General features: G+C 45.6%; 1 protein-coding gene across 1 annotated transcript in view; it reads right to left on the bottom strand.

Moving 5' to 3' along the window:
• The window catches only part of LOC144770175 (proton channel OTOP2-like), a 390,107-nt gene that overhangs the window by 167,122 nt on the left and 210,297 nt on the right, over positions 1 to 12,688 (bottom strand). The window contains exon 4 of the mRNA XM_078654481.1: positions 3,557 to 3,615. Within this exon, the coding sequence (XP_078510607.1) occupies positions 3,557 to 3,615 (59 nt within the window). The remainder of the gene's footprint in view (positions 1 to 3,556; positions 3,616 to 12,688) is intronic.

Below are 12,688 nucleotides of genomic sequence, written 5' to 3'. Positions count from 1 at the left end.
CGCGGGGGACTCGGACGTCTCCGAGCCCCACCGGCGTTGCGCGCTTCCTGGTTGGTGCCCAAAGTGAGAAGGTGAGGTGGTGCGCCGGGGCGGGGAGAGGCCGGCCTTTACTGGGCGGGATCTGCGTCCCTGCCCTTTCCGAGACCCGGGAAACTGTTGCCGTGGGCGGGACCAGCCCTCGTGTGAGGAAGTTGGAGGGAGGTCCCGGGAGCCCGTGAATTCCCTGATGCTGGCGTAGGAGAATACTGTGCCCGACTGAATCGCTAATCGATCCAGCCGTTGTGAGGAAGTCTGATTCCCCTGTTGGTGCGCCGTGGTAAAGTGGAACTGTGCCCGACATTGAGTTAAGTGAGCGCTGAAGGCAAGAACCCCTGTGTGCGGCCGTTCGTCCATCCAACGACGTCGAACTGAGCCGCATAGGAGCCCGCAGTAGCACTGCAGGCTCGAGTCAACCCCCACCGGCAGCGGACATCCTTCCCCGGTGGCCGCGTAGGGCCGAATGAAGGACTCACTGGGTTTCCTTGTTTTTCCAGTCATACGCGCATAGTTCCCGAGTGAACTAAAAGGAGTCCCCGCTCACCGTGTGACCGCAGGCAGTCCTCAGAACTCCACAAGTACTGTAAACAACCATTTACTAAAAGTGTGTTACTTACCAGAGTCAACTGCATGACTTTCTCTAATTGGTGGCAGCGTTATTAAAATGGAAATGTGGCTTTGAAGACTAAATGAACTAGAAAGTAATGCGCTATGTACAAGTGGTATTTAATTCATGTAATGGTGACAGTTGAGCCTGCTATTTAATCTATTTATTGAACAGAGCTAATCTCAATATTTATGCAATACCAGTATTCCTGAATTCCTATGTATTGTATTTATTCCCTGTATTTATTCTTAACCTGAATCCCAGAGTTTTGTGAAAAGTGAAATGTAACTGTGCTTTCCAATTGATCCCTATTCACAAGCAGAGAACTTTTACATAAATGAATCGTATTTTTCTACAGCAGTGGTGTGGTGTCCTTCTTTTTAGTGTGACTGTGCAGGGGGTTATTATTGGGTCAGAGCCGGCTTAGCACTACAGCCTTCACTGCCTTGACACTTGAGCCAAGCTACCCCCCTTTGTGCTGGGCTTGCCCATCGCAGGTCCAACAAGGACGCTATGCGCAATGGCTGTCCCTGCCGATATTCCCTCCCTGGACGCCGAGGCAGCTGCGGTCCGAGGGGACACAGGAAGGCTTTGCAGACTTTGGCAGCGCTCCGTGGGGACCCCCACCACCCTCCTGCATAATCCGGACAAAGCCATTTACCCACCAAGATGCACTACCCACACAGCCGACCCAGATGCACACCCAGGGTGCATTCTGGGAGTTGGAGTCCACTGTTCAAATTCGGACACCAACAGGTGAGAACAATCAGCCGGGGGAGGAGTTTCCGGACCTTCATTACAGGGTTACAGGATTGGGACATTGAGTGGAGGACTTACTGTGCATGGCAGGGCGCTGAGGAAGGCCAGGAGCCGAAATGCATTCGCCGCCAGCACTGAATGCTGCTAAATAAAGCTTGGCTATACCTGTTAACCCCCTCTGGCCTCCTTTTCTTCTGTTGTGGAGGGAAGTTATGCGATGTTTTCTGCTCCAGCCAAGGGGGCAGCCAGGATGGCCCTGCAGCACCAAGAGACCCGGACTTCATTTGGCACACGTCGTTGTTCATTCAGCGATCTTACACACTTGGGGGACCGAGACGTCCGGTGTCCGCCTCACTGACCAGGAGGTATCAGGCGGTAGGAGGCACTTGCCTCCGCTAGGACGCTATGCGCAATGGCTGTCCCTGCCAATATTCCCTCCCTGGACGCCGAGGCAGCTGCGGTCCTAGGGGACACAGGAAGGCTTTGCAGACTTTGGTAGCGCTCCGTGGGGACCCCCTCCTGCATAATCCGGACAAAGCCATTTACCCACCAAGAGGCACTACCCACACAGCCGAGTCAACCCAGATGCACACCCAGGGTGCATTCTGGGAGTTGGAGTCCACTGTTCAAATTCGGGCACCAACAGGTGAGAACAATCAGCCGGGGGAGGAGTTTCCGGACCTTCATTACAGGGTTACAAGATTGGGACATTGAGTGGAGGACTTACTGTGCATGGCAGGGTGCTGAGGAAGGCCAGGAGCCGAAATGCATTCGCCGCCAGCACTGAATGCTGCTAAATAAAGTTTGGCTATACCTGTTAACCCCCTCTGGCCTCCTTTTCTTCTGTTGTGGAGGGAAGTTATGCGATGTTTTTTGCTCCAGCCAAGGGGGCAGCCAGGATGGCCCTGCAGCACCAAGAGACCCGGACTTCATTTGGCACACGTCGTTGTTCATTCAGCGATTTTACACACTCGGGGGACCGAGACGTCCGGTGTCCGCCTCACTGACCAGGAGGTATCAGGCAGTAGGAGGCACTTGCCTCCGCTAGGACGCTATGCGCAATGGCTGTCCCTGCCGATATTCCCTCCCTGGATGCCAAGGCAGCTGCGGTCCGAGGGGACACAGGAAGGCGTTGCAGACTTTGGTAGCGCTCCGTGGGGACCCCCACCACCCTCCTGCATAATCCGGACAAAGCCATTTACCCACCAAGAGGCACTACCCACACAGCCGACCCAGATGCACACCCAGGGTGCATTCTGGGAGTTGGAGTCCACTGTTCAAATTCGGACACCAACAGGTGAGAACAATCAGCCGGGGGAGGAGTTTCCGGACCTTCATTACAGGGTTACAGGATTGGGACATTGAGTGGAGGACTTACTGTGCATGGCAGGGCGCTGAGGAAGGCCAGGAGCCGAAATGCATTCGCCGCAAGCACTGAATGCTGCTAAATAAAGCTTGGCTATACCTGTTAACCCCCTCTGGCCTCCTTTTCTTCTGTTGTGGAGGGAAGTTATGCGATATATACAAATATATACACGTATTTTAGTGGCCAGCTACTGATTTATAGCCAAGGATCCCTATTTATCTTGATGGAATCCTGGTGATGCTGGACCTAAAGAACCGTCGATGTTTCGACCCTGTAGTGCCCCAATCGGTGGTCACGGCGGGTCTTTCTCAAGACAAGTGGTGGGTAGGGTTTTTTTGACAGTATTCGTTTCAAAGGCTGGGGGTCCTCAGCCCTCGTAGGTATAAGGCAGAATCAATGTACCCGTTTTGGTTGGGAGGAATCCCGTCAGATTTAGAGGCGGAGGTGCAACGTCCTATCCGGCTGCAGCTTAAGATCTAAGCATAGTATGGGTAACATTCTGGATGGAGGCAGTTGTGGAGGGGCACGTGGATTAGACTACACGGATGGAGTGAATGTACACCAGCAACCATTGAGAAGGGTGTCAAGAAGTCATAAAATGGAACAATGGTTGGGTGATAGGAAGAAGATGAAATATCGAAGAAAATAAGGACATTGATGGTGAAAGGATGGGGAGGCTGGTGTGGGACGTTGACATCGGCACCCTGGAGTGAGTAACACATACATGGGGCAGTTTCGCTGGTTTATTATACACATACGTTATTGCAGTGGAAATTGGGGACACTCACCTAGTAACATTGAGATGGATCTGGACGCAGTGCCTGCTGGACACCCAGAGAAAATATGTCTGTGGGAAAACAGAAGGTTAGAATATACTTCACATATTTACAAAACATCTGGTGGAAAGCATAGATGTGTTGAGTCTCTTCCACTGCATCCCTAAAGAAGAAGAGGCTTTAAACACCCTGCGCTCTTGGAAGACCATCAGACATAACACAGGAGTAAGGCCGGTTTCTGCTGATGTAATCCGTATTTACACAACATCCAAACATGCAAAGCACGGTACATGATAGGGCCAGATGTGAGAAGTACTAAGCAAACTAAGGGAGGCATAATGTGATTTTATTTTTATTCTGACTAGTAGCTTATTACACTCAGCAAGGTTTGGAAAAGGTGAAAAGATGATACGCTAAAGAGCTGCGAAACGCAACAAGACACACATACTTATTTCTGCACTCCAAAGCATGCTAGGGTGTGATTTCTCTTGCAACAAGATGATAAACTGATGGGACGAGGATCCTGATCCCTGTAACAGAATCAAAGAAATGACGAGGTCCCAAGCGCGAGCTCCTAGCTGCCCTCTGCCTGCTCCAGAGTGGTAATGTGGGCCGACGTCTCTGTCAGTAGCAGAAGCCATCGGTCCTCCACAGGAAAGCAGCCAAACTATGCAGAAACATTTAAATTAATACAAATCCAAAATAAAGTATGGCAAGCCAGCGGTTACCCACAGGTCTTCCTTAAAAATTGCAAATAAAGCCAGCCATTTTAACATCTCTGGACTTCTTATTAGGGGGTTCTTTGGTATCTGCTGGTTTGTTGCCTGTCGGGAGAGTTTGTTTAGTTTGCAGTGCAGGAACTCTTTAGTTGAAGATGTGTGGGGACCGTCTGGACAAAGGAACTAGTAGCTACCTGCCTTGTGGTGGAACTTCTCTGATCAGTTCCATCTCGGGATAACTGTGGCTGCTGAGGTGGGCCTACGAATCCACTGTGTTTTTTTGATCTACCAATTCTAGCACGCGGTGGCCATCAGGGGTGTAGCAGAAAGCTGTGTTCACTCTCTCCCGTGGGTTCTACAGCAAGGCTCTGAGAGGGTGGCTGCAGCTCTAGCGTTAGCCTCAGCAGGTTGGTGGTACATGTGGTCCTGTGACAGTTCTACATGAGCATGGCTGCCATGGAAACAAACTCCTTGCATTGTGTTGTAAATGCTTATTCTTATGTTTTCCTTAACCCTTCCTTTGTGTCCTTTACTTTACTTACAGCGTTCTAGAGTTCAATTATGTTATTAGTGTGTTTCATCACTCAGTTAGATTCCAGACTTGGCAGATATGAGACTGGTCAGCTGGGAGGTTGTATGCTTTGACCTATGCTCCTGAATAAACCACATTATATGCCTAAGAAGACATAGCTGTGTTTCCTGCATTTATTTACATCATTATTGGCGACGTTTGATGTAGCTGACCTGACTCTGATTCCAGCGTCTTCTTACTGGTGGCATCACAGCGTCTTGTGAAGAGCAACTTCCTCCCCAGCGGCGGATCCGGCGTGCGGCTGCTTCGGCCTCGTCTGCTGGCATCCACAGAGCTCCCTTGGCCTTATTTTGATAATCTTCGGTGTTCCGGATCCTAGTTTGGAGAGGGGCATCGACGTCATCAGTAACGATAGGAAGACGTCAGCACGAACGCGAGCCTTATCGCGTGAGGGTTCTCGCGTCAGGGACGTTGCCTAGCTATGCTGTCCCTACGCATGTGACCCAGTGCGCAAAGGTTGACCTTAACCTTGTGCTGCGACGTCATGACGCCACGTGAGAAGCCATTTTGGGTGCTAGAACGCTGATTCCTTCAGCGTATTTCTGAAATTATCGCAAAGAGTGCGATGTTGAAAACCAGTTTATGGATTACTCCACAATTTCTACAACGGATAAATAATTGCTCTCAGCGATTTATAGGACTGCAGGCCACAGGATACGGGTGATTTGTATTTTATTTTAATTTTAATATTCTTTCTGCTGACTGCATTTATGTCTTTCTGCTGACTGCTTTTATGCTCATTAATGGGATCGCAAGCACGTACTGGTTGAGCTTCAGTGACTCACGACATTATTTACACGGCTGTATAGCATTGAAGTAATTTTATAATGCACTTCTCTCACATCTATATTTGCTATATATTTCTGGATTGCATCATACATCATAAGTTTTTCTTTCAGCTGTATTATATTACATTAACTGCATATTTTATTAATATTACTTCAACTTGAGCATACTTATTTCCCTGTGCATATCGTATTATTGGATCAGCTCTCCAATCAGAATGGCACAACAGGTTACTGTTGCCCTTCCCCCACCCTTCCTACGCAAACCAGGTACACCTGCAATCCTGGGGGAAGATTGGATAGTTATGTTTGATAACTATCTTGATGCTCTGGATGGTCAGGAATTTGCCGCAAAGCGAAAGAAAGCTTTATTGATAAGTGCCCTTGGTAAAGAAGCACAACGTATTTTCAAATACCTTCCTCAGCAATTACAAGCTAAAGGCCAATCATCTCCTGACGTGTACAAAGATGCCATTTCACGACTAGAAGTTAGGTTTGCCAAGGAAGAAAATTTGGTCATAAACAGGTACAGATTTTACACACACAAACAACGTGGTGAGGAGTCGATGGATGATTTTGTGGCACGCTTGAGGGAATTATCCATCAAGTGTAATTTTGGATCCATGGCCGACGAGATGATAAGGGACCAGTTGATTGTACAATGCAACTATGAAAAGATACATGAAAGACTCTGGGCAGATAAGATTAGGACATTGAAAGTGGCTGTAAAGTTAGCTAAAGTTGTGGAACAATCCAAAATTTGCATGAAAGAATTACAAAAATCGAGTACTCAAACACCTGTTTCAGTGGTATCTGATAAAAATTGACAAGAGTGTGAATGTGAGGATGAAGACTCCATTGCAGTTCTTAAATCTAAAGGGAAATATGTAAACAAAAACAATTTGTTCAGACCCATACACAATTTAGCTCTAGGTGTGGTAGTAATACTCATGCTTCTGATGCTAGATTTTGTTTTGCAAATAATAAGGAATGTTTAAAATGTGGGAAAATGGGTCACTTTTCTAAAATGTGCAGATACAAAGGTAAACAGAAAATAGCTGTTGTTGAAAAGGATTGCATTGAAATGAAGAGAGAAAAAGATAACATATTAATTGTCAATGACTCCAATGCTGATATAAATGTTGTCAATGAGAAGAGAGAGATACGGCTGAAGGCAGATTTTGATATCAATGGGCATATGATAACTTTTATGGTAGACACTGGCTCAAGATATACTATTATTCCTGAACCTTTGTTTAAGAAAGAGTGGCCTGACTTACCGCTCACACAGTGTGATATCTGTCCTACTGGGTTTCAAGGAGAACGCATAGACATGGTAGGTTATTTTGATGCTAACATTTCTTTTTCAGGTAGGTCAACTGATGGCAAAGTGTATGTAGCAGTTGATGGTCACCCGATTCTAGGTTGGATCCATCAATATGACCTACATATTATTGTGAACCCGGGAGCTGCATGTCAAGTGATGGTAGTGGATGAGCTTTCTCTGGATGACATTTTACGGGGTTCTGACAATGTTTTTAGGAGTGAATTGGGTGAACTGAGGGGTTATGTTCACAAGATGTTGTTAAACAAAATGCTATTCCTATACAACATAAACTGAGGAGAGCTCCCTTAACCGTTAGGGATGAAGTAAAATCTTTAATCAATGAAATGCAACAGGGAGGCATCATTCAACCTGTAGACTTGGATATCTCCGGTTGTGATTTCTCGCAAATCTGATGGCAAAATGAGGTTCTGTGTGGACCTCAGGTCTCTCAATAAAAGTGTGATTGCTGATACTTTTCCCCTTCCCAATATTGGGGAGTTAGTTTCCACATTGAAAGGTGGAAAATCTTTCACAAAGCTATATCGTAAGAGCGCATACCACCAGATTCGTCTACATGAAGAATCTAAAAGTCTCACTGCATTCATTACCACTGAAGGTACCTTTCAATTTACACGTCTCCCTTTTGGTTTAACATCAGCTGATGGTCACAGAGTTATTTAAAGGTGTGGAGAGAGCAGTTTTTTTTCCAAGATGACATTTTGATTTTTGGGGAAACTATTGAGGATCACAATTATGCTCTTAAAGATGTTTTACACAGAATCAAAAGGGCCAGTTTAACTTTGCGTAAAGAAAAGTGTTCTTTCTTAGTACAACAGATTGAGTAGGGTACGAAATTTCGGCACAAGGTGTCAAACCAAAGAAAAATTTGTTAGAGGCCATACGTTTAGCACCTTGCCCTGCAGACAAACATCAACTCAGATCCTTTATGGGGCTAATGACATTTTTTTCAAAGTACATGACATTTTTTTCAGACAAAACGCTCACTTTAAGACTTCTTCTATAAAAGGGGTGAAATTTACTTGGGGTGACTCTCATACTGAGTGCTTCAATTCCATTAAAAAGGATTTATGTGATGCTAAGGTATTAGCACCTTTTGATGTTAGATGTCCTTCTACTCTGATGGTAGATGCTAGTGCCACCGGTTTAGGTGCGGTCCTTCTGCAGAAGTGTGATGATAGTGTAAGAACAATTGCATTTGCTTCACGCACCCTATCTGTTTCAGAACGTAATTATTCGGTAATCAAAAAAAAAGCTTTAGCAGCTGCTTGGGGTGTGCAATATTTTAGGACATATCTGTGGGGTACATGTTTTAAGCTCATGACAGACCACAAACCTCTCATTAGTGTCCTATCTCCTGGTGGTTCTGGTAAGGGCAGCCACGGCCCGTGGAGGGAGTTACGGTGGGGCAAGGAGGCGGGGAGGCAATGGGGCAGGGTGGAGGGTGCTAAATACCGGCATATGGATAATTGCAGGTAAGTAAACAATTTAATTAATAAAACGAATTTCGTAGCGCGCCTTGCATCGCAAAATGCGATGCAGTGCGCGCTACAAAATTCGTTTTATTAATTACATTGTTTACTAACCTGCAACTATCCATATGCCGGTTTTTAGCACCCACCACTCTGCCCCTCCCACTGCCCACCTCCCTGCCCCACCGTAACTACCTCCACGGGCCGCGGCTGGGTAACGGGTCTCCTAGATTGGCTAGACTTGCATCCAGACTTCAGGAATATCAATACGGCATTTCCTTTATCCAAGGGTGGCGCAATGTACAAGCCGATTGCTTGTCTAGATTATCAATTCAGAATAAATCCTGTGAAGATAGTTCATGTGAAGGTCAGGATGATGTAGCCATTGCTTTTGTCATGATATCTTGACTTTGGGTCTTGGTACCTTTAATAGAGAAGAGTGGTGTTCTGCTATGTCTAAGGATAGTGTTCTTATGAGTGTCTTGGATATGGTGAGATTAGGCGCTCGACGTGAGAGTTGTGTTCAACCGTCGGTTCGCCCATACATTAAAGTTTTAGATGAACTATCTGTGTCGGGAGGTGACATTCTTATGAGAGGGATAAATTCATTCCTCCATTTACTTTGAGACCCAAATTGATAAATTTAGCTCATGAAGGCCATGTAGGTCAAACCTTTCCTCAGCGTAGAATAAAGGTGGATTTTTGGTGGCCAGGTTTGGATGCACAGGTTTCCTCGTGGGTTGAGAATTGGTCTGTTGGTAAGAATAGTGAAAAAAGACTAAAATTAGTTTCTTCTCACACAAGCAACAATATTTCTATTCCGGAACAACCTTGGCATAGTATATGTCTTGACTTTATTGGCCCCATGGCCGAACTACCTTTAGATCAACGTTTTGCCATTGTTGTTGTAGATTTATTTTCTAAATGGCTTACTGTGAGATTTGTCATTACGACAGAGCAGATAATGGTACTCAACTCACTTCCCACAACATGCATAACTTTTTGGTTAGTTGTGGTGTGACACGCCATTGAACCTCTCTATATAATCCTCAAGCAAATGGTGTTTGTGAGAGAGCCAACAGAGTTGTCAAAAGCATTATACAAATGTCTTGTGTTTCAGGTGGTTTTGCTAATGAGATGGTACAAAACATGGTATGGGCATACCGTACTACTTCACATGATTCCAATGGTAAGTCCCCATTTGAATTAATGCGTGGTACCCCATCATGGATCAAGAACAAAATTGTTAATGTTTCAAGTTCAAATGATAGTTCTGTTACTGCCAAATATATTTCTCCTGGTGATTTGGTAAAAGTCAAATCTGGCAGAGTCACCAAGGATCTCAACAAGTTTAGAGGTCCTTATAAAGTTAGAGCGTCTTTTCCCAACTACATTGGTTTGGAAAATGGTGAAAAGTGGAACCTTCGCAGAGTAGCTTTGTTCCAGAAGTCTTATTCTAGTACTTCTGGTGCTCTCCCCACTCATGTGGATCTGGAATCTGTCTCCAATTCCGGTTATATGTTGTCCACTTCTGTGGAGAACACCCCATCTTCATCCATAAGTTCTCGTAGGGAGGAAGGTGGTGGTGATGCTTATCTAAATGAAAGTCTTCAGGGTTGTTCTTCATCTGTTGAAACATCTGTTGTTTCCAGCTGGTCAGCTGGGAGGTTGTATGCTTTGACCTATGCTCCTGCCTAAGAAGACATCGCTGTGTTTCCTGCATTTATTTACATCACATTGTCACCTTAATCTTTCCCATGCCTTGTTGTCCATCAAATGCAAGTTTCAAGAACAATCCATTCAGTGATCACCTTACGGATCACCAGACTTGTGCCTCATACACAAGCCCGTGCTGTGCAACGGTGTGTTGATTTTTAGGTCTCGCTAGAGCCCAACGCATACGGCTGACTAGCGAGATATTTAGTAAGCCGCTTTTGGAAGTGCTTCCAAAGCAGCAACCAGCTTACCCTCACATGCACAAGCACGCGCACGACGTGCACAGCACTTTATTTCGTCGCTCGCGTGCGTGCGCACAACTTGCGTTTTTGTTGTTGTTATTATTTCATTTCGTGGCCCGGCCGCGCGGCCAATGCTTGTTTTAGGTCTGCTCACACTGGTTGAGACTCTATAACTATTACCTTGCATATGGAGGGCCCCGCATTGGTGACTTACTGGGAACAAAACCTGTGACGACACGTGCACGAAGAGGTTTTGTATATGAGACTGCTTTTGTTTGTGCTTTCTGAAAATAGGAATAGCAGGTAAGTCTAGAGACTCATCCCTTGCATAGTGATTAGTCGCCCATGTGTACCTGCTTCTCTGGAGAAACCAACTGATTCTCTTTGTACTCGGTGGCGGGCAGACTCTTTTCATATTTTGGGGTTTATACGTCACCCTAAATGCCACATAACACGCATCATCATCTGGATCGGTCGCCCGCAGCTGCTGAGTCACGCTTTCGGCTCTGCAGCTGTTTCTCCCCCAGAGCCCCCCCCCCGTCCGTGCCAAGTCACCGTTCACCACTGCGTGTCAACAGCATCTGCGGTGACGCCCTGGCACTTGCTGAAGTCAGGCAAAACCACATGTGTGGGGGGAGCTGAAAGAGCTGGAATCTACCTTAAACTTCTCTTCTTACAGCAAGTACCATGGAATTCGACGTTCTGGCAGTTTGGGCTGTTCACTCCATGTGTCTAATTTCATTCAGAGCAAACTCAGGGTGCAATGCTATAGGAGTCGTGGTGCCAAAAACGGTATTTCAAATCTGCTTCCCCAACAGTAACTGAGTTCCTAACCCATGAACAGTAAAACCTTCCAGGATATTATTCCCCTAGTGATTTCTATATGTAAAATAAATATAAAATGAATGTGATTATATTAACACGTGGTTAACCGAAGGCTAGGCAGCACACACAAACGTATTTAAAAGTAAAGACAAATATGAACGTAAATGTTTAATTATTATTCATTTATTCTAAAGGAGAAAAACGACATTAGCAGGAATATTATTACTAAATAATATACTATATTGCTAAGATCGTTCTACTACAGATAATTGCCAATTATACAGTGTGCTTAGAACTGAAATTAAAAGTATCTAGGTGGAGTTGCCATGCATGTGAGATCTGTGTTGCGCAAATGCTACTGGAATCTTCTGCTGCAACACCTGGCAGGCAAATAACAAATCCAGGAAGGGGACATGCCGTTGCTACAGACTACACTGGGTGTGCGCTGAAGAGAAAACAGCAGGCTAACAAGACCATACAATGCTCTGGCGGAAAGCCAAGTCACCAGCTGCTCAGGAGTCAGTTAGACAGAAGCACCCGCTTTATAATGTTGTCAGACTGTCGGGTTTTATGCAAAATAGATGCAAATGTGTGTTGAAGGGACACACGCTTGTTTGCAGCAGTGAATGTAAAGAATTGTAGATGGGCAACAGTAAATATGGGTTCGTTTTTCACAAAGGAGTTCTGACTGACATCAAATAGACAATGAGTGCGAAGCAGCACTTGAGTGAGAAGCAACACAGGGGTGAGAAGCCTACAAGGGCAAGTGGAACACAGAAAGCAGTGGCGAGAAACACACGGCTGAGTGAGAGGAACACAGAGCGCAGCATCATGGTGAAGAGAAGTACACGAGGGTGACTGCAGGAAAACACATGCACTCTTAAGGCATGCTTAACAAGCATTGGCATAGCCAATACGTCTCGCTTTTGAGACCTTATAAGTGTTTAGCCATGCAACAGTTGATTTTGTTGCACAAATCACACTGCATGGGTGAAATAACGGGATCCTTGGGTGCTCTGCCCGCTGGCGTTTAGATAGGGCAAATTTATAGAGCCTAAAAGTCCATTCCTGGTGCTGTTAGTGCTTGCTGGCGTGGGAGTACTCAGCCAGGACCCCATTTAAATGGCACATACAGCAGCAACACTGAAATCCTAGCTATCTTTGCTGACTAAATGGGATTAGAACAAGCATTTGCAATGCAATAGGTCTAGCATTAGGAAAGTGTGAGCTATTGGTATTGTAAATTACAATTTTTTTTAATATGTGTTGGCTTTGAAAATATATAAATTAATATCATTGTTAGTCACAAAGCCAATAGCTTACACTTTCCTAATGGGAGTCCTATTGGATATGTCAATGCTTGTTGGTAGCAAGCAAGGACAGTGCTGTTGTGGTGCTGAGTGATGCTGTTGTGGTTGGGCTGAGTGATGTGGTGGTGTACTAGAGTG

This window comes from Lissotriton helveticus, chromosome 7, assembly GCF_964261635.1.
Source record: "Lissotriton helveticus chromosome 7, aLisHel1.1, whole genome shotgun sequence".
In the NCBI taxonomy this organism is placed as follows: Eukaryota; Metazoa; Chordata; class Amphibia; order Caudata; family Salamandridae; genus Lissotriton; species Lissotriton helveticus.
Note: the sequence above shows the minus strand (reverse complement) of the source record. Positions and strands in the feature narration are given on the sequence as shown.